This window comes from Balearica regulorum, chromosome 5, assembly GCF_011004875.1.
Source record: "Balearica regulorum gibbericeps isolate bBalReg1 chromosome 5, bBalReg1.pri, whole genome shotgun sequence".
NCBI classification, from domain to species: domain Eukaryota; kingdom Metazoa; phylum Chordata; class Aves; order Gruiformes; family Gruidae; genus Balearica; species Balearica regulorum.
In genome coordinates, this window is record NC_046188.1 from 11,186,047 (window position 1) to 11,212,538 (window position 26,492).

The window sequence follows — 26,492 nt, forward strand, 5'->3', positions numbered from 1 at the left end:
CATCATTAGCATAATGTAGATTTAAAATCAACTATGAAAACCAGTGCTTGGCATTGGATCACACCTTCTTAGTGTCTCTTTCAGTTGCTCATTTAATCAATTATTTGTTTGGTAAATGAATACTTGAGAACCGTACAGAAACTATTTAGCTTTCCCAACCAAAGCGCTGCCCATTGTGCACTCCTCTTGCAGGCTAGAAATTTGTGCATATAGTGCACAGGTAGCACACTAGGCAGTCTGTCTCCAGAAACGAAGTGGATTACACTTATTCTTCATCTTAATTAAAGTGCCACCGCCTCAGTTTAAGTGCTTCACCAAAAACTGACTTCTTGGCTGAAAAATCTTGGGTTTAAATCTGAATTTAAGCAGTCCTGTAGTGGGTTTGAGTTCTTCCTTTTTCTCCTTGCTTGGACTTAATCAAGAAAAAAAAAGAAGAAAAAAAATCTCTAAGCAGGGATGAACAGAAAAGGAATGAAGAAGTGTATTTCTAACTCCTCAACCACAAGCAAGCCACACACTGCCTGAAGAGTCTGCCCTAGTTCCTTTGCTTACTAGGTAGCACATGTGTGAGACACTACCTCCCTCTCCAATCTGTTCATCCCACAGAGCTCTTTAAAATGGATTCTTGGGTGGCTCTTTTAAATACCACTTTTCAGCAGAGGAACTTCAGCAAGTAAATTCACATATTTTCCATCAGCTACCTGTTGGAAAGTGGGGTCCTGGCAACTCCAGTATCTCTGGACTTGGATGGAAATAAGGTCCGTGGTTGTCCCTTGGTTTCAGTTAAGATGCTGGTGCATAGAAGTAATTAACCTCATGCTGCTGGCCCCATCTTGCATTAGAAAGAAAAGATAAATATGCAGATCCTAAGGGACATCTGCAGGTAGGGGACATTGCCCAAAGAATCAAATGATCCTCCTATGGAATCTCATTAGGGTGAAGTATGATCTCAGCCATATAAACAGCAGATGGAGACAGACCGTTTGAGTGTCTATAGGACCAAAAGCAGTTTAGAGAACAAGAACGTTGTGGGAAGTTCAAAGGAGTGTGGTTTATTTAGTTTAGAAGAGAAAACTAAGCAAAGTCCTCCAGTACACAAAAAGTAGTTAGAAAGAAACTGGTGACCAACTACTTTCCATATCCACCTGGGAAAGGTGGATATGAAAGGAAATCATCCTATTTTTCAGCAAAGAAAAACTGTCAAAAGTGAGTGAATACTGGCAAGTGCTACAGAATGATGTTGAGAAATCTTGTTCCTTCATGACAGGTTCTGAAGAGCAGATGAGAAACATCCATAGGAGGTGATCATCTTGATTCAGTGGAGGAAGCTGGACTACTTTTTAAAGATCTGAAGATCCTTTTCCAGCCCTATGTTCTTATGATCTTAGTTTTGGAAAGATGAGTAACACATTTGTAGACAGGTTTGTTGCTTGGGTTCAAGTGCCACAGACATAAAAGGAACATAGACTTCAAAATACTATTCTCCTTAGCAGACTATTCAGTACTTGCTCACAGCAAGTCTTTCAACTTATATCATTCCTGTATTAATTCCATGCCTCTTGCCCTGGTCGTGACCCTCTGTATCACCTTGAATAATTCTTCTTTTGCCAAATACTCACAGCCCATCACCATGATACTCAAAACATTATCATTAACTGTACTACATATATATTCCACTTTCAATCTTTCTGTACTTTCAAAAAGTACAGAATTGTTACATTTCATTCCCTACAGGTTCAGGGGATAATTTTAGGAATCCAAACGATATGCCTAAATTAGATGACGTAAGTCAAACCATTCCTATCTGTCCATAACATTCTGAAAATAAACATAATAATCAAGATTGATTAAAACCTCAGAAATGAGGATTGGAGGGGAAAAAAAAAAAAAAACACCAGAGAGTACTAGTTGCATTAGAGTGACTAGACTATCTCCTTGCAAAGGTTCAAAAAAAAAACAAAAAAACAAAAAACCAAACCCACTCACCCCATTTCAAAGCCCACTAAAGGGAGATGTGAAGGAATGCAGACTAGCCATTCCCGATTACAAATGGAAGACATCTCAGGGTTGCTGATGGTACACCAGAAGTGTTGGTAACAGGATGGCATGAGATAGATGAATCCATAGCTATCTGCAAGCTTATCTGTGATGTTTCTAGAAGCTCTGCCATCAAGACATTTTACAGCATCTTCAAAAAAATTTTCTCAATAAACCTGTTGCTCCTCTGACCCTGCAACATTTCTATCATGTTTTCAAGAGTAACAGATAATCACAAAAAAAAAAGGTATGGTTTCCCCCAGATACCCACACAAATGACAGATGGACAGAGATATCAAAAACCTAAATATATACACTGAACAAAGAACAATAAGGACAAGTTACTTAAAAAGCTCCTGAAAACTTAAAATAGCCCAGTGTGTTCTATGGCTATAATTTACTTACAGACTTCTCCTATTTCAACAGTTTCTTTAGATGAGAAGTTCAGCCCCTAGCACCACAACATTGTGAACCATGAACAAGTAGCATTGTCATAGTAAGACACTGTGTAGAAACAAAGCAAGAACAAGGTGATTATTATTAGTAGTGAGATTGTCTTGTTGCTGTTTTTGTTGATCCTGTTGGTCTTCAACAGTCATTACCTGATTAGTATTTGATAATCCTTATCTACAAAACAACTTATATCTAATAGTCCCATGTCAGATCAATCAATTGCTTTGCATGACAGTACTTTGGCTTCCCATAAGAATACCACTTTTTGCAAGTTGGCTGTTACGCTTTGATCATACAGTCTTGTAACGAGCCTTTCAATACTGCACTGTGACGGATAAAGCATGTATACAGCCTTGAACCTCTAAAATACCTGACTGGGCACCAAAAGGCACTGTACATTTTCTACGTGACCTAAATAACAAATAAGAATTGCTTTTGTAGGCCCAGCAAATCACACTTGTGTGAGCAGGACAACACTCCTGTGATTAACACCCACCTGTAATCCTTATGGTAAGAAGCCCTGCATTTGCCCGGTGAAACCTGCAAGATGTGCAACTTCTCCCCATCCAAAAGTCTGGTGTAATCAAAGAGGACCAACTCCCTTTGCCTAAGGTCTCTCTTCTACAAACATAAATCAATGCGGCTATGCCCACAGGCACAAACACACTCCACCCATGCTCAGAGCATCTTGGAAGCCATGTTAATAGGGTTTATACACTCTGCTGCAACATGGGATATAAACATATTAAATGCATGGGCAGAGTGAGCTTTTTTCTGCCTATAACACACATACATGTAGACATACCCACAGATGGCTGGCTAAAATATCTCTGTGAACCCTTTCAGGCTCCTCACACGCACAGAAAAGACTAATCTCCTGAGACACACAAGCAATCAAATACCTGGCAACAGCTTTCAAAACCCTTCAAGCCAGATCCTATTAAACCCAGCAACTAAGAGATGAAAGATTCTAGCTTGTCCTACCAGTCACACTTACAGGGCTCTTAAACATTTATGGTATCTAACATTGCTTCGACATAAATTCCACAAATGTAGACAATGCCTAACATCATAGGATACATTTATGTTTCCATTCAATTGAAGGTACTACATAAAAGGATGTTTTTATTTTAATTTGTGTTCTGGGACCCTGGAAAAGAAGCTGCCTCATCACCTGCTGGAAAAGGCCAAGTACAGAGGAGGAAAGGGTTCTTTCAAGAAGAGAAATTACAGCCCCAGAGTGAGACCTGGGCCCTGAAGAAATCCATGGCAACGTTCATACTGAATGCAAAGTTGATATTTCCCTCTCTAAGTTGAAGCATCCCCGTTCCTAACCTCAAATCAGCAATGAACTCTTTCACCAACCTGCCTCTCCATTTCATAAAACACCCATGAAATGTTGGGTGATGAGTTAAGTTACATCTTAGTGTGCAGACTTCGCCCTCCATTTTAAAATGAAGTCTTGTGGCTGTAGATAATACGTCAAATTTGCAGTAAATCAATTAACAAACATACATGCCACTCAAGCTGCTTTATTATTACTATTCTAGATGTAAATACACGTTTAAAACCAGAAAACTGTGTGTAATCACGCCTTGCTAACATCCTTATAAAATCCGACAGCTCACCAAACAGCTCCCATTGTGGACAGTGCCGAAGCAGTTCTACAGATCGTTAGAGCTAAAGGCCAGTGAAGATAGCCATCTTGTCCGGCCTCCAGCACATCACAGCCCCGCTAATTTCAACGAGAAGAGTCAGTGACCCTGATGGGCTTATTTAATGAAAATAGATGCTTCAGTATTTTAAGAAACACTCACTTTTATTTGAGCCCAACATGTCTTCCAAAGCCACAGTACTGCTTAAAGAATCATGTTTTTAAAGCACAAGGTATATGAATAAAAAACATACAATCAAACAGACAGGGACAGCATTTGAGGTGATGTAAATCCAGAGCTGACATACATTATTCTTTGCTCCTGTGCTAGTTTATATCAGCTGGGCCAGAAACTTTATTCCCTATGCTCAACTTGAAAAATCCAAGTGGTTGATTCCAGGACTCTCAGCACCATTCTGGACACTGACTGTCTACTGGTAATATTTGATTTATGCTTGCAGCTCCAGTCTCAGAGAAACCCATTATGCAGGATGTGCTCAAAGATGTGTGTTTTACTTCACAAGAGTGTTGCTGTGATTCACAGGGAAAACCTGCACAGAAGGCGCAGACTGGGACGTTATTGCTCCAGCTCCAATCAGCAAATAGTCACTGAAATAAATTAACATCAGCATCTCGTGGATGTCCCTGCATGAGGAAGCTGGGCAAGATTTATTCAAGACCACAGTCTCAGGAGCAATTCATCAGAATCAAAGGTAAGCCAAAAAATAAACAAGTGAAAATGGGACCAGCTAGAATAACAAAGCAGCACAGCCAAGGCGGCAGCCACATGACAGCCAGAGGCATCTCCAGAGCGATCAGAACAACTGCCCGCAGATCTTGCCAATGAGCCAGATGCTGCTGCTGGAAGAAGGCTTGTGTTGATATAAACTCAGAGATGTGAGATGCTTAACACCAAGAGCAATCAATCTTCACTACTCCCATGTGGCTGCCAAGCTTCACTATTATGCTACAAAGAGATGAAAACAAACTTCATAAAACACATGTAGATTCTATATTACATCAAACTCCCCCCGCCCTCCCCTTACTACTCAGAAACAAACCAGCGATTTGGGTGTAGCTATAAATGACCTGATGGTTTTCCTGAGTTAACAACAGAACCAGGAAAGAATATCATTGGCTAAACAGCTCGCTGTGCACACACTGCCAGAAAGCCAATGAACTTATCATACTGTATAGGAAATTCCTATCTTCCACACCAATTAGTGACCCAACAGTGATTGATTTTATAATCTCAAACTTGACTTACAAAGTGATTTCCTCTGGGGCCAACTTTCCATTACCCAGCATGTGGAAAATTGCACATGGTCAGTGCGCTACAAAAACCAAGGAAAAATAAGTGCTATTTAAACCCCAATTCTACCGTGCCTCCACATTCTTGCTTTCCTAAGGGAGATGCACTTTTGACAGTTACTTCCTTTCCCTGCCCTAACATCCTATCTCCACCATACACCAGCTGGGCACTCAATCAAAACAGAAACAACAACAGGAACTAGCAGCTATTCATTACAATAGGATCAAAACATTTCTAGGCACTAGCACTCTGCCAAGTCACTGTCCTTGAAGACCCTGCCGCAATCCACTTCTTCCCTCCCATCACAGACCCATTACTGAAAGTGGCTCCACTTCAGCCTGAAGCACCACATATTAAAAATCACAGCTTTTTAATCAGAAGCCACTCGGTGGCAGGCAGTCACATATCAGAACTGTAGGAGGCAATGAAACTGGTCAGCAGAAAGGTGAGAAAATTAACTGGCCCACAACACTGGCCAATGTTTATCCTTTATTTTAATCAAGCTAACATTAGCTCCAGTCTATAAAACCAGAATTGCACTGCACATTAACTACCAGTGTAATCACAGCAACAGCACCACAGTATGATTACTGGATGCTAATTATATCTTACAAAGAGTTAAAGACAATCAAGTACGTGTAATAAAGATTTATATGCAGTTTTCCACTGACCTGGAAACAGCTTCATACATTAATAAGTTAACATTACTGCCAGGAACAAAGCAAACAGTTACATCTACATGACAAAATACATGAAACACAAGAGCCAGATGTTGGGTCATTTCATCAAGGAAGCAATTATTTAATTCCTGGGAAAAGATTTTCTCTCTCATTGTTCCATCAATACATAATATTGCTCATAAAAGACTCCTTGGCCTGGTCTGGGTACAAATCTCCAGCATTGCCCAGAGCCATGAACCAAAGGTCTCCTTTTCCTGCCATGCAGCTGCTTCTGGGCAGTAAGCACAGGGCAACTCGAGACATCCTCAGACCGCGTCCACATCTCCCCATTCCACACACACAAGTGCAGACCCCAAAAGTGGCTGCCAAGAGAGACTGTGCCTCCCCTCACAGCTCTCCAGGAAAGCTGGTTCTCCATCGGTGAGCATAACAGGGAACACCAGGGAGCTGCCCACACTCTCCATCACAGCTGCTGACCTCCAGCTCCCAGACAAGACGGGTCTTTGGCGACCAACCTAATGTCTCCCTGCTCCAAACACCACTGAGAACTGCTGGTCTTTGGAGAATCATTTTGGCCATACCTTTCTCAACCATTGTCCCTTCTCCCAAATGACAATAGCCATCATCGCTCACAGGTGAACACCCAACAGCCACCATCAGCAGCCACCCAAAGATCATAGAATAGTTTGGGTTGGAAGGGACCTTTAAAAATCATCTAGTTCCAACCCCCCTGAAATAAGCCAGGACATCTTCAACCAGACCAGGTTGCCCAAAGCCTCATCCAACCTGACCTTGAACACTTCCAGGGATGGGGCATCCACAACTTCTCTGGGCAACCTGTTCCAGTGCCTCACCACCCTCACAGGAAAGAATTTCTTTATATTCAATCTAAATCTACCTTCTTTTAGTTTAAAAATGTTACCCCTTGTCCTACACTACAGGCCTTGGTAAAAAGTCTCTCCCCGTCTTTCTTCTAAGCCCCCTTTAAGTATTAAAAGGCCACAATAAGGTCTCCCTGAAGCCTTCTCTTCTCCGGGCCAAACACCACCAACTCTCTCAGCCTTTCTTCATCGGAGAGGTGCTCCAGCTCCCCGACCATTTTTCATGGCCCATGACCAGCCCTACCCCAGAGTGCTTACAGAGGCAATAAGAGTGAATATTTACACACTAGTCACATTCATAGGCCCATCTGGGTCTAGGCCCCAGTGTCAAACTCGCAACTCTAAAGCATTTAATGAGTTTACAAAAAAAAATCACAAATTACACAATACTCGACACAACAAGCAATTTGGCAGTTTTGCTAACCGCACTATGGACATCGTAACTGAAAAAGCACGTTCCTCTGCAAAGTTACTCTGAGGCTGTCACTAGATAAAATAGCCAGACTCAGCCTTAAAATACCATGTTTAAGGTACGCTCCTGAACAAGACACAGATAGAAACACTTAATAAACAGATCCATTAACTAGGAAACATCCCTGCAGCAATTAAAACTTTGCAAAGTACTACAGTGTACACCCGGTTATTGCTGTGACATCTGCTCAGGTTTTCTATGTGTTTGCAAGTTGGACCAAAGAGAAAGATAATTGAGTTTATGGATATATCATGACAAAAATGACAACAAGGTACTGTTAATGGTTCATGAAAAATAGCACAAAAACTCAAATAAAGCATGTGTACTGTTTGAAATGCCTAAAAGTTACCGCATTTTATAATGAACCATATACAACCAAATGGTGTTTTTCCTATTGCTGAAGAATAATTTTATTCTGAACTAAGGATCCCATCATAAAATGAGAGGAAATTCACAGTCTGAACAATCACAGTTGTGCTAAGCACATTTTTAGGCATATGGCAATTTTATAATGGTCATTGGGGATGAAAAGCTAAAATTCTGTTGCAGACTTTGAATTTAAGACATTTCACATAAAATTGCATATCTCAGGAAACAAATAAATTGCTAAGTGTGCAACCTCTTAACGTTACAGCCAATATTCAGCATATGTAAATCTGACTACCTCAAAATATGAATGCTATTTTCAGTACAAGGACAATTACTTTAAACAGGGTCCAAATAAGTAAAAAAAAAAAATTGTCTGAATGCATCACTAAAAAAAACAACCCCAAACATAATGAGATCTGTCTTTATTTTATATGGTCTGTGTGACCTCAACATTATGCAGCTACAATATGTGATCCAACGTTCCCAAGTAAATGCCCCGATTACTATTGTAAGTCTGTCATTTAAATAGTTCCTTCCTGTTTAAAATGTAGAAAGCCAAGTGTGTTTTCCCACCACTAAGCATTGTGTAAGACTCCTTTCTCTTCAAGCAAGCTGGCTGAAGATGGATGAGCTTACAAACTGATATCATTTTTAATTACGCGTTTTTCTCTCATTACTAATTTCCTAAACATGTCTCTAATCTTGCAGTGAAATCTCTGAGCGCAGTAGGTGTATCCACATACATCATGCTCTAGAAAATTAATATGAGATAATGATCAGGACTGCCATCACAACATAACCTGAAACAAGCAAGATAGGCTAGAGGTGATACATACTCATTAGACTCTGATCTCAAGTGTTTCTGGAAAGCCGCTATTAATGGATAGTTTCCCTCCATCCTACATCCTGAGCCAACAATGCAGTTATTGGGGTCTGGAGGAAGGAGATGCTTCAAGCAACCTCCCCTTTGCACTTTCCACCCGGCAGTTACAAGCTTGTGATGCCCAACACGTATTCACCTCTTCACTCCCTTACCCTGAATACTCCACCAAGAAGCAGTGTTTGCATAAGGGTGCCACGATCATCTCTTCCTCTACAGAAGATAAGCACAGGCAGCCCAGCTCCCTCCACCTAGGACAAGGCCTTCTGGTGGGGTTGTCCTCTCCAAAAGCACAGAAGGAGAGCAGAAAGCATTGGAGGTAGCCGCACCCACCAAACAGGTAGGAAGGCACATGCCCACGCACGATCCACGTACCCAGAAGGGGTCACACTCCCAGCAGCTGTCTGCATCAGATGCTTTTTTGGCAGGCAGGAATCAGGACTATGTATAGACTCGTCAGCTTAGGTCAACCAAGTGCCAGCCAATTACGCACACGGGGCTCTATCTCACTACCTGAAAGGCATTGCACAGCTACACACATTGGTTTAATGGTGAAAGAAAACTACAACAGGGCAAGACAGCAACTTTTAGGGGAAAAACTAAAAAAAAAAAAAAAAAAACCAAAAAAAAAAAAAACCAACCACCAACACACAACCAAAAGGGCAACTGTCACTGTGCTTTCTCCCCAGCTAAACACATCACACACCAAATTCTTAAGGGAATGATGCTTTCAGCACACCAGCTGCCGTCTTGTCAGCTGACACTTCCCAAATAAAAGAGGAAAACCTGAGGAACTGTTCAGAGTGGCTGACATTTAAGGAATCAAATAAAGCAAAACAATGTAAGTCACAAGCACTTAAATAAGTTTATCTCTTCTAAGTGGTCTTAAAATATGTCACAAGTATGACTCTGCCTACTTACTCAAAGAAAAGAGATCACTGCTTTTTCACAGTCAAAAACATGAAGGCAGAGAGAGATTAGAAATATAATTGAAGTATATGTACCAGATTAATGCACATAAAAAATGGTGCATATATAAGGAACACCAACAGGAGGGCTCTCGTATATATACATGCAACTCACTAGTGTGCAATTGCATGCTGAGCAAAATGCATATGCTAGATGGGGTAAGTATATCTAAAAACGTAATGCTAGCTGACTTGCCCTAGGTCCCTAGGTAGCCCTGTCTCACAGATAGTGCAAGTAGTCTGGAGCCAAGATGTTTCACTGTACCCACACATGCTGCTATGGAAGATGGCTGATGGAAAAATTACACAATTGCACATTTTCTTCTTAAAAAAAAAAGTCGTTTCCCAAAACTGCTACCAAAATTTCATCCTGTTTTTCTACTGCTGGTCCATCTACTTGCCAAGATCACAGAATCATTGAATAGTTTGGGTCGGAAGCAACCTTTAAAGGTCATCTGCTCCAACCTCCCTGCAATGAGCAGGGACATCTTCAACTACATCAGGTTGCTCAAAGCCCCATCTAACCTGACCATGAATAATTCCAGGGATGGGGCATCTACCACATCTCTGGGCAACCTGTTTCAGTGTTTCACCACCCTCGTTGTAAAAAATTTCTTCCTTACATCAAATCTAAATCTATCCTCTTTTAGTTTAAAGTCATTAGCCCTTGTCCTGTCGCAACAGGTCCTGCTAAAAAGTTTGTCCTCATGTTTCTTATAAGCCCCCTTTACGTACTGAAAGGCTGTCCAGCCTTGACTTCCTCAAGAACTTGATGAAGAAATTTGACCTCCTATGAGAACACTGGTTCTTCTTGAAAATAAATACTCTTTACTAAACTTCACTCATTCAGCAAAGGGAAGGACAAGCTAGGGGATGCCCCCATTTTCTCTTTCGTACAGCACCTTGAAAGGGCCATGAAGCAGACAGGTACAAACCCAAGGCTTCACCAGAGCTTTGCTGTGCACTACCCACCCCCTTGACTAGAACCAGTGCCCATATTGGACTCGTGATAACACTGATTCCCACCTCAGGTGGGAATTAACTGAACACTGAAGTCAAGGCAAACCTTTCAAGTGACTTCACTGGGTTATGACTGTGCTCCTTCTTTTTTATTCTCATTAGCATTTGCTGACAACTCCTTTACAACCAGAGGGACAGGTTCTTAATGAGAAGCCATTTTGGCTGCCCCAGCTAATGCCTTAATCCACAGACTGAAGCAGGTCAGATTATCTACACGTATCAAACACAACATTATGCTTCATAAGCTATTTTTCTGCTTCAGTAAGGAGTAAGCACGTTTTTATTTCTTACTATGTTTACCCATTACCTCACCAAGCAGCATTATTGTTAGTCTTTCTGAGGCGCTCCTAGAATAGGAACGTATAAAACAGGATTTCCTCCAGCTCTGCATACCTACTTACTCCAGAGTCATTAATGACATAGAACTGGACTGAACAAAGACTTAACATCAAATGAGCATTCAAAACAGCTGCGAACAAAAATATATCTCCCTGGAACACTGCATCTCTGCTTTGTCTTTAAAAAAATGCCAGTGAGGCACAACTTCAGAGACCACTTTTACAGGAATCTTTTCATGAGAAAAATGGAAGAGCTAAACACTTGCATGCAGGGGACATACGCTGGTGGACTCCAAATTAAGTTTATAGCAGATTTTACATAGCAATCTGCAAATCAAACTGTCCTTTTTACTGGAGATCAGAAGTAATTTCACTGCTGTCAAAAGGAACTCTGCAGAAGAGATCCAAGTCCTGCACAAGAATCCTCCAAAAACCCCAAACCAACTACGTATTTTCTTCCATATGATTACAAGCAATAGCTGGACTATCCAAGGGTAGGTAACACTGCTCAATTTTGAGATTTTTAAAATGCCTCTAACCAGCATTTTAAAGAAAACTTACAGATGTATATATGTAAGAAAAATACAAGTGATACTGCCTCAGGATTCATAGAAGTTGATTCCTCAGGTCGTTACACCATTTGGATGCTGGATGGGGACATTTATCAGAAGGACTCGTTCCCCTGACAGAACGTGCTTCCCAGCAGAGCCAACGCCGCAGAGCAACACATGCCCTGCACCCATCGCATCGCACCACTGGACAAAGCACCAGTAGCCCAGCACTGAAAAGCAGCACACCCTGCTCCCTTCTTCCCTTCCCTCCCCACCATTCCACAGACACATACACTAACTCAGGGTATGCTTTCAGATGCTACCCTGTAAGCACATCTCCCCTGAAAATTAACAGGAATTTGGAAGAAAATTAGAGGCAAACAATGAAAAAACAAGCCAGAGGCTACAGACTGTCCATATAATTACCCTATGCAGGGCCAAAGTCGGTAGGACATGGAAGAAATAACCCAAAAGCTAGAAGGGTATGCTTGGGTTCAGTGCTTAGCATCCAAAATTACCTTGACAATCTCTTAAAGACCCCGGTACTGGTGGTGTACACAAAAGGAGAGGCAGCCAGCAGGCTGGGAGAAGCACACATGCAATGTAAGAATGCTTGAGGAGAAACACTACTCCTCTGTTTAATGCTATCAGCTCCTGCCTGCCCAAGGACATTTCCTACCTCTACCTACAAACACAGCAATTCCCCAACCATTAAGTAAACAGTCTTTGAAGATAACAAAGCTGCTTCTAATCTCTCACTGATGTCACTCCTGTATTGTACTCAGCTGAGCTACAAGACTCCTGGGTTAACTAACTCCTCTGTAAGATGAGGATTACTTTAACTCTTGGCTCTTGCACAGACTTAAGGAACCCTGTCAAGGTACAGAAAGAAGCAGATTTTTCACACAGCATCTATATTTTTTCTTGTTGAACAATCATAGACATTTTTCAGCTCTCTCCTTTAGAGGCAGGTGAACTCCTCCTGTACCATTATGCTTAGTGAGATGACCTTCTGTACCAGACCTTTCCCCGCTTCCCAGGAAAGCGGAAATACAGCCTTTAGAAAGGAGGGGATGCTCTAGACTACTTCCCAACACTGGCAAACAGGGCTGATCCTCCAGTGGCAAGAGGAAAGAAAAATCAGATTGAACCTGGACTAGCAAGAAGAATTAAAATGCAAACTACAAAAAGAAAACACAGAAAAGCAGAGATCTTCCAATGCATCACCTCAGAGAACAATGCCTTTGTGTTCTCACTTGTGTTCACTTCCCAGGGTCAAGTGTTTATTCTGCACTGCAGTTCTTAACTATCTACTCCATGATTTTCATTGCACCCAATCGTGTAAGAGTCAAGCCCTCCCGCAGCAATAAAAAGCTCAGTGAAGAACACAGGGTGGGTCAGAAAAGCCAGTCCTGCATATAACATCTTTCATGTCACCAAAAGACTTGGCAATAAGAAGCTGAAACCCAACTAAATTCTTACAGCACAAATCAGAGCTATTTTGCTCTTGAGCTGCACGTGCTTAAGAGCAGCCATGACCAGAATAATAAAAGGATACGCAGCACAAATCTGAGGAGAAGGGGCTCAAGTTGTGGCTGAATATTCATGCTCAGGGTCAGTCCCAAGGCAAATTTATTTTGGAAATTTTGAGTATTATCAGCCTGGGTTGCTTGCCTCTTGGGTAAGCTACGTCTCAGTTATACCAAACAGATCCTGGCACTATTTTTTGCCCCCCACGTACAGGCAATTATGATCCCACTGAACAGAAAAATGAAGAGGATGTGCTGGAAAAAAGCAGACAGAGGTAATGATACCTACACAGAGATGGATTTGGAATACAGACATTGACCCAGTTCTGCAGTCTGGCTTCCTCTTCTGTTTCACCACTGTAAATCAACTGAAACTATACAGCGCCAACAGGCTTCATTTTCCACCTGTTAACACAGGTTTTCAATTCCACTGTCAATAAAAGAACCACGATGCAAACTGTTATGAAATGAAAATCCAGTGCCATATGTAACTGAAGACAGAAGTAGGGAGATGTACAGCCAGATTCAGGACAACATATTACTGAGAATACTCTTCCCTAAACTCAGTCATGGCTCCCCAAAGGGTTATTACCAAACACACGACTACTTTCACTGCCAAACACCCCACCAGGAGCCAGTAAGGCCATAAGCTGAGGCCAGGGTGTTGCTACTCACAATCAAACTGGCAAATGCTGAACACAAAGTCCACCCTTCCATGCAACCACCAGAGAAACACATTTACAACCTGTGTTTCAACATGGCAGGCTGAAAAACTCTCTAAATCAATCACACAAATCATTTTCTAATCGTTTAGCTCTTTGCGGAGGTCTCAAATAAAAAGTAACTTTACCAGAGGTCAGTCAAGCAGCAGTAAGACTGCACAAGGTGGCAGGTTAAAGCATCTCATTTTTATAAGAGTATAAGCATGAGATTCAGAAAGGGCCCCCAGGGATCCCAATGCAAGACATGAAGGTGTAATTAAAAACCATAAATCCATCAAATGAAAAATATGTAAACTTAATACATTAACTCATATATTTTTCTTCCTCGACCACATTTGTCTTACTCTATACTCCTTTGGAGCCTACAAATAAAAAATTAACAATATCAGAAGAAATATTTCTTAATATGTGGAATGCGAATATCAATAATAAATGCTTTTTACTTTATTCTTACAGGTAATTGCTGAAAGAAGCTCTCTCAGCAGACTACTGAGACTCTGCATATTATAAATTACTTCAACTGTATCTCCTCTTTACAAAACCCACAAAAGGACAATATCTTACAGTGTTTCCATGCCACTCAATCATCCACACAAAATTACCCTTGTGCGAGCTTGTTGGAGGAATGTCAAATGTACTTGCCTTTCTTTGCAACAAAATCTTCAGAGAAAGGCAGCAAAATAGCTCACTTCTGCATTCACAGTTATACAAGCTACACTAACACCTGAACATTTTAACTGGAGATTCTGGGTTTAACTTTATATTTAATTACAAGCTACAGGCAAAATAGTTACAGGCCAAATCCTGGCCTGTGTTTCACCCACAGCATAGTTTTCAAGATAGCTTACAAAAGCTCTGCAGCATCTGTAGTTCATATTAAGGCTAAGACACTTCTTCTAAAAGTGGTATTTGGGACAAACCAGCCCTTCCGTCTTCTGCCCACCTACCAGAAAAGGAGGACCTGTGTTGCCCAGAAATGACAGTGGCAAAGACACTCATGCCTTGCCTCCATCCTTCAAAGGCCAAATTTTGTAGAGCAAATTTGTTTCTCATCACTAATGACTGTTTCCTTGGGACCAGATGGCCCAGGGCCAGGCAGCGGTATGGAAACACCTCTCTTCCTCACGACACACCCAGCATTAGGGTGTGCGTGTGGGGATTATGTGACATTTTCATCAAAGGTTGAACTCCGTTTCATCTCTGTTACTAGAACACTCATTCTCACAACTGGAGCGGCCAGGTCCCTATACAAACAAAAACACATACATGTGTTCAACACAAAACTGATGCGTTATCATAACATGGCTAACGTTTCTCAAATAATACCCAAGTCAGCCAAACATCCCTTTTTCAAAGGCTCAGCAATCACTTCTACTAAATCCAAGCCAAAACACTAACACAACTCTGCTACTCTTTCAACACAACAGACAGTCCAACGCTGGTAGAGGTTGGCATGCTCTTTACACTTCTCCTAAGCATGGGAAGCAAAGCCCTCCTTGCCCTGGCTGCCAGGGATTAGCTCACTCAACTGTCTCCCTACCCTTCCTTCAATCATTTGGACGTCAGGTGCTCCGGCATCACTAGTCAAGTTTTTTCACCTGCTGAACAGAGGCCAGATCTGTCCAACTTTTGCAGCTGAAAATCATTTCCTTTCATGAAACAGGCCATGGAGGATGCTCCCAGTCTGGGCTGGTGACTGGTCACCTAGGCCTAGAAGTTGTCTTGGCTTCTGGAGCCAATTCCACACCAACATCTACCAAGCACTCCACAGACGAAGCACAGAGCACATTTTAAGGTTTGGCTCTTGGCCAGTTAACCCTCCTGGGAACTGTGCCATTGGTCGTTACAGCCTGGCTGCAGTTGGGCAGTAGATACAAGCAGTTGGTTTTACACCCCCACACTAGGCAATTTGGTGTTAAAGAGATGGTCTGTCACAACACTGGCATGTTCTGTCCAGAGGCGCTCAAGGAGGACTCAACAACTACCAAGGAAAGAGCTGAATGTTTTCACCACTCCTCACCAAGCAGTACACAGAGCCTCTACAGACGACCCAGAAGTAGTAAAGCAATTGAAACAAGGATGGCCAGACTTCTTGATCGTACAAGCCACTTGCATGATATTTCTGACAGCTGATGAAACTGCCACATCCCAGAGTGTCCCTGGAGACACATCACAGTCTGGAGATGACAACAGCCCTGTTTTTGGATGGGAATCAGATGTGTACCACTGATACAGCATGGTGCCGTTGACCTAAACCACCCCAGCAGGCTCACCTCCTCCAAAACACTCAGCAGTACTGCTCTGCTGAGGGCTGCGTGATGTACCCTGGGCACAGCCACCACCTCTGAACTGCTCAGGAGCCATGTAAGATGCAAAAGCAGCAGGCAACCCCTTCAAAAAAATTGTACTTGATAAAGCTACGGGCAAAGCTGTACTGCTGTACTCTGAAGTCCAGGAGAATAGCAACAATGCCAAAAGGAGTAAATACCTGCTACAACGCACAATACAGCGAGAACAACACAAGGCAATAAAAAAAGAGCACAATGCAAACTGTGTACATCTAACTTCCCAAATGACTTAAAACACAAAGCCAAACGTTGCCCATTTTCAGTATAATCAGCACTGACCAATATATACACACTGACAGTGACACAATCCATGCTGTAACAAATTGTATGTTGTGGTAAAACAGGAAACCCATTTAAACATAATCTTTTGAATGCTGAGAGAACTAGGACTAATGCTTCACTTTCACAGTTAATGCTGAAAGCCAGTCAATGCCCAGCCTAGCCAGAAGTATCACGTTTCAGTTTTGTACAGAAGGCTTCCCATCCCATTCACCAAGCAGTGTAAAATCCCTCGGCAACGTTAGGGGAAGATTTGCTAAGAGCTAAATGAAAATTGATCATTTTGCCACAGCCATCCGGCGTTCCAATCAATTCTGCACAGGTATTGACGTATGGTAATGCCGGCCCAGCCCCCGATGAAACTGAGAGCAGCCTACCGAACTCCAGGAATGGTGATCAAAGACTGATTTTAAGGCTTGACTCTGAGAAAAGGGTAATTGTGCACACCTCAGCCTTTTTTGGTGAGCAAGTGCTGAGATTTCGCTGATTCACTGTACATTAGGGTGATGCATACAACAGTCAGACTCTTAGTGATAAAACAAACATGCAACAATGGCATTATGCTGCCTAAAATAGGTGGATATATTTATACCAGTTAAACATTCTTTCTCCAACATGAAAATGAACATCTGCCAGCTACACCTTAAAGCTCATACAGCTTCAAAGCAAAGAAGTCAATCCAAAGAACTATACACCAAAAGTCTGCATTCACTTTAACTTATCCTAGAGAAGAATACATTGCTCCTGCAAAGTGACATACCCTCACCTCCCCCCACCCCTTGCTTAGATCATTTGAAGCTTTGCTCTTGGGTTCCTCGACAAAATTTCCTTTTTCCACTTAAAAATAAAACATTTTTAATGAAAAACTATTAAGTAACACACTTTGGCATAAACTTCAACAGCAGTATGAGGGACTGAAGTGACTAACGAGTTCCCAGTTTCCTACAAGGCCACACCACATTGCCACATCAGATTTCTAGTTTCATCCCAGGGAGGCACAGCGCAGTATGCAGATAAACCCCTTTTAGATAGCATCGGCACAGCTCTAATCCATGCTCCCCGAGCTCATCTGATACCTGCTACTTAAAGAAGCTCCCCTTTGCCTGAACATATACTGCAGCACCTTCAGTCCCCTTCCACGGCCTCACCACTCCCCTCCTGGTGAGCAGGCAGAGTTTCAGGACTGTCTGTTACTATCATCACAGTTTATCTGAAGTCCCTGGCTTGCTTTGCTGTTTCTGCTGTTGCAGAAACCCCAGAACCCCATCCTCGACATCCAACCTGAAAGTTCAGTTGCAAGTCACAGAGTCCACTGTTTTCTGTGTCCCTGTGTTATTATTTATTCTTCGTTGTTATGCATTTAACAGGAGCAGTCAGCTCTACTAAGAACAGCTGATGATGATGCTCGCTGCCATACAAGCAAGAGAGCGTTCCCATCACAAAACAAAACAAAACAAAAAAGAGTTTTACTGGAAATGAACAAAAGATGGAAGCATTTCCTCTCTGATGAGCAAAACAGAAATTAAGCACATGGATATTAAGCAACTTGCCCAAATTCACAAAGTCAGTGGCAGATCTGGGGATTAAATTCAGGCCTTGCATCCCTGCAATGGACACAACTCCTCCTATTAACAAAGGCAGCAGGAGGCATGATTCTCCTGAAAGTAAAGGCCAAGTTGTCTCCCATAAGCCGCGCATCTGAAAGACTACACAAAATTAGTATACACTTGTAAAAGAAATCAGCCTGTTCCTGATCACGAGCACAGCCAGCGACAGAGACAAGAGTCCCGCCTTCCTGAAGATGCCTTCCATTTGGGGATACAGTGGACATGTAAATACAAAATAGCTATTCCAGTGCTGCAGGTCTGAAGTCAGAGGACAGGGAGACAAATCCAGGCAAAGTAAATTCCATAGATTTCCAGTAAATTAAAAAAAAAAAAAAGAGTATACAATACTCCCAAATGGACAGCTGTCTGCTGCACTCAATGTGAGCCATCTCCTAATAGATCTGGCTCCTGAAGGTAATCCAATTTTAAGAAAGGCAAAAGTATCATCACGGAAAATCCTCCTTAAGACATGCACACATTTCCAGATAGATTTTCCTCCTCTAGCCAGGGTGAAGCAAAAGCTCCGCTCACTTTTCATGACAAAAAGTTCATCTGCCAGCTGAAAACCCAGGGCTCTTCTCTACATCAGCATCCTCACTGTAGAAAAAAGGATTCAGACCCACAGGGTACAGTTACCATGGGGTACCCAAGCGGCAGGAGACCCATGCAGCAACTGTGTGGTGGGCGATCCTGGTCTTGGGAAAGAAAAATCTCTTGGTGGTTTCAGCCATCCCCGCTCCAGCACCCTGTGGTGCCAGGTCCAGAGCAGCAGCCACTATCAGCTGCTGTGGGCCAGGGGAGCGGAGGATGACTACTGCCTCCTACAACCCCGCTGCTAACAAGTCAGAGGTTGGGATCACTGTAGGTGGAAACTCTTGGCAAAAACAATAAAGCAGCTACTACATATTTCAACAGGTTCAAAGTAACCTCAGATGTTAGGAGCAGATGCTCTCTTCCACCCCCTGGGATTTTGAAATGGTTTATGTGTTTCCTCCCTTTTCCCTAATAGGGCAGGGTGCTGAAGGAATTAGCTAGAGAAAGAGCCGGAGCAATACTAATTACCCTCAGCTACCCGGGAGACCGCAGTACCTTGAGCTAATTGCGCAATCCCCGTTCCCCCACTTCAGAACCCCCAGTGAGAAGGTCTCTTGCCTCTGGCATCTGAACTGCAAGATAATCCTGCTCACCTGTATTTTAAAAGGGCATGCTTGAAAATCCTAAATGTCTAGAGCAAACTCATTACAATTAGTTTCCGCAGCCTATCACATAGCACGGAGACTACTGCACTGACTGAAACAAGGGAACTGCTCATGTCAACACATTTGACACGGTGTTGTCACTAACCCCATTATTAGGCTGCGTACGTACCCGAAATCCACATCTGAGCTCATAGCCTGAAGCGCTCCACAGCCAAGTCTCTACAAGAGTCTCTCTCACAAAATTAAATATTAACTGTGCATCTCAAAAAAAATGCCCTGTAGTTTCGTATTTACTAAGACATTACTTTTCCACTTACGCATTTTTTAAGTGTTAAAAATAGAACATTTTAAGGTGCATTTAGTGCTTGTAGAGAGCCCTGAAACCAGGATTCCTCTAGAGAGGAATCTGTAAAAGACACAGTTCTCCTGCTCAATTCCCCTCATCCACATCAATCCAGCTGCAGAAAGGCCGCCCACGAAAAGAAAAAGCAGCCCCTCAGTAACCGAGGGCCCCAAAGTTAGGCAAGACAGCACAGGGTCTCTAAACCATCACCAGGACTCTCAAATTCCAGGTGATTGTGCCACTCAGTAGAAAGGGCTGACGCATTAATAGAGAACAATGGGCATGGGAAGAAAAAGTCCGCAAAAAGTGAGGGGTTGCTTCTAAAGGGTTAGACCTATTCCAAGTGCACGTCAAATGTTGAGAGAAGTCCCCACATGCTCCAAACCCTCGCGCTTTCAGGGAAGCATGAGCCTGCAGGCAAATGCTAAGGGCACAAAGCCCTCTCCTAGGCTCCACGATGTGCGGTGGAGGCTCCTGAAGCACCCAACAGTCCACACAACAGTGAGGAGCCAGGTACCAGTACCAGGGATTATGCAAGCGCTCCTTGCCCTGCTGATACTATGCCATCAGAGTAGCCAAGGTGGGAATAAGAAAGCATAGCTGGCCCTCATACATCAAGACCACAGTCCTCAATCCCATGCCTGTCCTCCTAGCCTGGTTTTCCAAAAAGAAACTGCTGCATTGCCCTTCTCTCCATCCTCCTGGCTGCCAGCTTTCCTAAACAGCTTTTGAACCTGTCAAATGATCTGAAATTGAGGTCAAAGGCTCAGAGCAAGTTCCTACAACTTCCACAAACTGGCAGTGAGAGAAGTTGAGCAGGACTCACTTGTTATTAATTGTTTGACAGAAGCCAGATGGCCAGGGAATACTAGCTTACTGTCAACCAAACAGTATGTGTGCAACTCCACAGATGCAGAGAAGGTGCTGCCTCTTATCGAGTCACCAGGGACAAGGAGGGAACAGCTGGGATTAAGGCAGAGGGATGGGAAGGGCAAAGGAGGTGAGCAAAGCAACCATCCTAACAAACCATCCTTCCTTAGTTCTGCTGCTCGCGGGAATGTGTGGGGGTTATTTAGCATACAGGAGAAACCCACAGGAAAGAGCATGCCGTTCCCAAAACTTTGTTCTTCATCTCCCCGTCAGGTGATGTGATCAGCAGCACATAGAGGTGTACCAAGAGACCATTGCTTTGATCAGAAGCAGGCGTGGTGGGAGTTCAATCCAGCAGCACTGCGTGGCATCTGCGCAGCTCAGACACGTCAGTGCAAACAGTGTGTCTAAAGCCACTGCTATCCTCCCCTTTTTTCTGGAGAAGCTGGGCTTCCTCCAACTCTTGCTGGTGTAACACAGAGCCCTGCCAAGGACATGGCAGGCTAGGACTTGCTTAGCTCCCTCAAATGATTCATGGTTCATTAGCAACCAAAGGCATGACCTGTCCTGGTCACCAAGACTCTCTGCAGACCGGGGCTGGCAGCATGCCTCTTTGTACCCCAACCACAGCTTACCCGGTCAACTGGGAATACAGATAATACTCATTTTTCTTAGATACCAGAGAAAAAGCGCTGTCCATCCCACCAGCAATAAAGAGCACACACTCGCTCCTTTGTCCCTCAAACTGCCAGGAAGCCGTTCAGTGGTGTGCAGAGCAGATAATGCAATTTGGGGGGGGGGGGGCAATGAGATGACACGGACACGACACGACAGGATAGAAAAGAAGCTCTCAAAAAAGACGACAGCAAGTACTTGGCTGAACTCAAGCTACAATACAATATGCATGTTCCTGCCCCCAACACCCGCCTGCACTGGCAGTAGGTACATGACAAACTGCTCAGACTGCTGGGGGGGTTGGGGAGTCAGGGTGAGTATGGATGGGAGAGGTGAAATGAGGTGTCTGAATCCCTGGGCTGGGAGAAACCCATTCCTCAATGCTGAACACTTCCACAGTGAACTTCTGCTGATCTGGGCCCCCTTTCAGTACTGATAAAACAATTCTTTTATTCCAGTATAGCTGGGTACGATTATTACTTTTCTATAACCAAAATATTTCTGCCAGTATAAAACCCTTCTTTGGATGCAGTTGTATCAGTGTGTCTGTTCCTCATACCAGGAGAGCTTTCCTCCTCTGCTCCTAAGAGATTAGCTAAAACCATTTTACAGTAGCTGTACATCCTTAAGGATGAGCGCAGAGCTGAGTTCCAGCGATGCAGCTGCAGGAGCACATACATCTCTGGTGTTGGACAGTCCCTGCCCGTCCCCTTCCTCTCAGACACACACCTCGCTCTGACATGCACCTCTTTAGAAATGACAGCACGTTTGGGTTTACCAAACAGGGGCATCATGCAAATTAATTAATTAGCATTTGTGAAGCACTGTGAAGATTTTAGGTGCTAAGTATTATTATTACTAATTTAATCTACATCCCCATTCAGTTCTCAGCCTCTCCTGTGAAACTGCCAACAGTGATGCCAATTAGCAGTAATTGTTGTGGTGGTTTTGCGACAAGGCTATTTGCCAACTGGGAGTGAGACAGAGACCACCAACTCATTTCCCGTGGATTGCCCCACAGCTGCCAACAGCAACAACTTCCAGGCACAGCAACCTGCTCTCCACTCCAGCCAGAACCCTGGAGGTAGGACATCCTGTATCCCATTACCAGCTCCCCAGGGACACAGCCTGCAAGGCACATACAAAACTTTTAATTAGGAATAAACCAAGGCACCTAAAGGCACTTTTTTTTTTTTCCCCTCTCCTCCAATAGTTCAGTACATGATCTGCCAACTGATGCTGATACTGCAATACCAAAATGCTAATCTGGAATAATTTCAGATTAAACTTTGCTCGTTTCCATCCTTGCTTGATGAAAACCACATTTTGATTCACACATAGGCCTCACTGTGGCAGCAAACTGTAAAGGCAGCAGCAGTAAAAAGAAGGGAACTGACAGTGGAGGGTGCAGTAAATCTTGTACTTGGGAGAACAGTTAAAGAGTTTTAGCATAAGCAAAGAGGTGTATCTTTTTATCAGCTGTCCACAGAGATTTGGAGGACTTTAAAGAGACACAAACAACTAACAGTATTCTGTAATCAATGCACATCATCTGAGCACCGAAACTTTAAATTATTTATATATTTTAAATACGTCTAATTGAAAGGACAGCAACACATAAACTGTATGAATCATAGCCCTCTCAAGCAATTAGATTTGTTATCCCTGCAGACTGCAAACAGTAGGTTGGCTTTTTATTCTAATGTGAATTCAATCCCTTGTCAGCTGCCCCACGCATGAGAATACACCTCCTCTCTTTCATCAGGAAAGATATCAACAGCAGGAAACTAGCCCTTCTTTCATCTCTGAGGCACCCACCCACCTTTCCAAAGGGTTTTCAACCAGCTGTGGAAATCTTTCTGAATCTGTGCTGAAAGATCCCTTAATTATTATGGCAAAGGAGGTAAATCCTTTGAGAGCAGCGTGCTCCAAGCAGTAGCCTTCTGGTGTTTACTCATCCAGTAGTTGCTTAGTTTGACAGCATGTTAGAAGAGCTTATAAGAAACTCTTTGGACTTTTATTGCACGGGCATGGAACTCTTACAGAGGGGAGCTGCTTTTTTTAGATGTCTTGTTATACAATTAAACAAGAAAGGAGGAAAAAAAAAAAAAAAAAAAGGCAAGCTGCCTTTCTGGCACAAACATTACACAGTGCTCAACCTGCCAGCATATTGCATCAGATTCCCACTGCAAGGGCAATTCACAGCAGCTGAGTAGCCGAACCTCTGACTGTTATCTCCCGCTAACCTACTTCACACTCAGAAGGCAGTAAGTAGGACTGTTTATTGCATCTTCCTTCCTGAGGAGCTGCTCGCTACACTAGGATTAGTGGGGGTTTGAGCTTGCAATTAGGCTAGAGGTCTCACAAGCATTAGAAAATGTATTTTTAAAAATTTTTAAACATCTAACTCTGCTGTATGCTACTCAATAAGTAAACTCCAGGTATCTGTTACTCTGTGATCAGGCCTGTCAAGGTTCTGACACTATCATGACTGCTATTTTATTAACGTTCCTAGGCATGCTTTGAAACCCTGCAGAAAAGGGGGATTAATTTACCCATCATCAAGTGCTTATCAAGGAAGTCCCCCGAGACTTGCAGAAAAGAGACCACACAAACAGCCCTTTGCTCACAGGTCTCCTCACCTGAACACCTGGCCAAGGCCCCCTGACTCTCCTGCACTGGCGGCTTTTTTTTCCCATGACAGAGATCCGCTCCCAGATAGGACGCTATTCTTTACGGCAGAGGCCCACCCCAACAACAGGAGCAGGGATTTATGCGCTCCTCGCTGAAGCAGCCTATCGCATGCACCTCACGAGGGGAAATTAAACTTCTCTCCACCGTTTGCGGCAATCCAGAAAACAAAAGGTCCAGCAGTCCTGAATTCAATGAGATAAGATACGTGACCTTTTACACCACAGAAATAAGAGCCTGCTCCAAATCTAGCAAGTCAGTAGAGAGACTCCTGTTGATTTCAAAGGGCTTTGGATCCGGCCTGAAAATACAAACCTCACAGTGCATTCGGACACTGCTCCACAATGCGCTTTCAAACAAAACTATATTTAGATTCAATGGAAATTCTGTAGATCATACAGGAACTCTCTGAATGAAAATGAAGGTCAGTAGGGTTTGGCTTCCTCTTCAGACCCTCCCCCCCCATTCTTGCAAACAGCCAGATAAGCATTGTTTAGAAAACAATACGTTACTTCCAAATGTTATCAAAAACCCAACACACGTTTTGTGTGCGCTGGAACAGAATCTCAGGGGTTTCTGTTGCATTTTGCCCCATCAGCTAACCCTTAGGATCTCTTCAGGTATCTAGGCAAGCCTCTGTATCAAGAGTCTGTATTTTTTTTCACCTGTATCACCTTTTAAAAGTTTTGTTTCACATCCCTTACTAAAGGAAAAGGGACAACAATAATAAAGACCTCTGATATACAGAAAACAAACACGGAAAGAGCAAATGGGCAGGCAACTACAATACACACAAATCAAGCTACGCATGTGTTACAGGAAACCTCTGCCACGCTCGTGCACTTTCTCCATTTACGACCAGATGTGAAGGGCCATCGCGAGGCACAAACTGGAAGAAAATGACACAGCCCCGGCTTGCCCCAGTGACACCGAGGACGGGAATGAGCCCATCAGCCAGGGAGGTACACTGAAGCACCCAGACAGCGAAAGCTCAGCAAAACCATCCCGCTCAAACTTTGCTCCAGCGCCACAAACGCGAGTGGGTGTTTTTCAGCTGCATTTTATGGGCTCCTCAGGAGGAGGAGCTGGATCGCAGCTACCGGCAGCTTCTCCTAGGAAGGATGAAAGCGCTGCAAAGCCCAGCTGCAGCACCGAGCCGGCATCCCCGACACGGTGTCACCCGGGCCGGGAGGTACAGGCCGGGGGGGCTCCCCCGCAGAGCGGGATGGGGAGCTCCTTTGGCACCGGGGCTCTCGGAGCGGCTCCGGGCTCCACCGAGTGCGCGTCCCGGACGGCACCCGCACACATCGTCTGCTCTCCCGCTCCTCTTGCCAAACTCGCTATTATTTTTTTTAACTGTTTCTGGTAACCAGTGACTGTAACAGAGGGTGAGCGTCCAGCCGCACAGTTTCGCTTTTTGATAAGGCCTGGGACGGGATAGCCTTGAACTTCTTAAGAACCCTCCTGGGTTGGAAATCGCCGGCTTTGCCGTCACGATCTCCTCCCAAATCCCCGGGGATTACACCTGACCCCGCCAAGGCTGGGGGCCAGGCTCCCGCAACCCGCGCACCCCCCCATATCCCCGCTCTCCCCCGCCTCCCGCGTCCGCCCGGCGGTGCTCGGCGCTGTACGGGCGGCGTGGGCGCACTTACCGGCGGGGCGTTGGGCGGGCAGCCGCCGGCGGCCAGCCGCGCCGCCTGCCTCCTCAGCTCGGCCAGCTGGGCCTGGCAGCTCCGGCACCAGCCCCCGGCCGCCGCCCGCTCCAGCGGCCGCGGCTCGGCCCCCGCGGCTGCCCCCGCTCCCTCGGGCGGCGGGCGGCTGGCGCAGCGCTCCTCCTCGGCGGCGGCCGGCAGCCTCTTCCGTGGGGAGAGCTCCCGCGCCGCGCTCCCCTCCGCCACCTGCGGAGAGAGCAGAGCTCAGTGCCGCGGAACGCGGAGGCAACGCGGCTCCCACCCCCCTCGCGGGGAAAAAAAGGTGGAGAAAAAAGAAAAAAAAAAAAAAAGAAAAAAATTTTAAAAGAAGCCCAAACGCGGGGAGGAGTGTTGTAACAACTTACCCCCGGTGCCCGGGGCTCAGGTCCCAGACCCTTCCTGCCGGCGGCCGCGATCATGATAGCGGGGGATGCGCCCCTGCCCTGCGCCCTGCTCCGCTAGTGCGGGCGGCGCGGTGCCCGGCGGTGCGGGCGGCCCGCGGCGCCCATGGCGGGGCGGGGGTCGGGGACTGCCACCAGGGATCTCGCCGGTTCCCCGCCGTCCGGGCTGCCGCGCTAGGTGATGTTGCCTCCCATGTTGAGAGGGGAATGAAGTTTGGGTTGGGAGAGGGAGGCGGAGTGAGCTCCCCACGGCGGCACGGGGAAGGACCCGGAGCACGGGAAAGGACCCGGAGCACGGGAGCACGTCGGAAAAAAAAGCTGGAAAAGTGCTCGGAGGGCAGGGGAGGAGGGGCTGGGCGGGGGCGGGTGGGGTGGGGTAAGCGGGGCGGGATGGGGTTTAGGTTTGGGGTTTTGGGGGGCGGGGGAAGATGCCTTTTCATAGTGACCCTACAGGATAGTCCCAAACCGGTGTGAGTAAAGCGTGGGCACACCCGCGGTTGCCTCCTTCACACTCCACCACCC

At 44.6% G+C, this 26,492-nt stretch overlaps 1 protein-coding gene across 1 annotated transcript in view; it reads right to left on the reverse strand.

Moving 5' to 3' along the window:
* Positions 1-26,298, reverse strand: part of KIF26A (kinesin family member 26A) — a 100,998-nt gene extending 74,700 nt beyond the window's left edge. Inside the window, exons 1-2 of the mRNA XM_075753437.1 lie at positions 25,935-26,298; positions 25,531-25,776 (exon numbers count right to left, since the gene is read on the reverse strand). Coding sequence (XP_075609552.1) covers positions 25,531-25,776; positions 25,935-25,988 — 300 coding nt within the window. The 5' untranslated portion in view covers positions 25,989-26,298. The remainder of the gene's footprint in view (positions 1-25,530; positions 25,777-25,934) is intronic.
* Between the last annotated feature and the right edge of the window lie 194 nt (positions 26,299-26,492).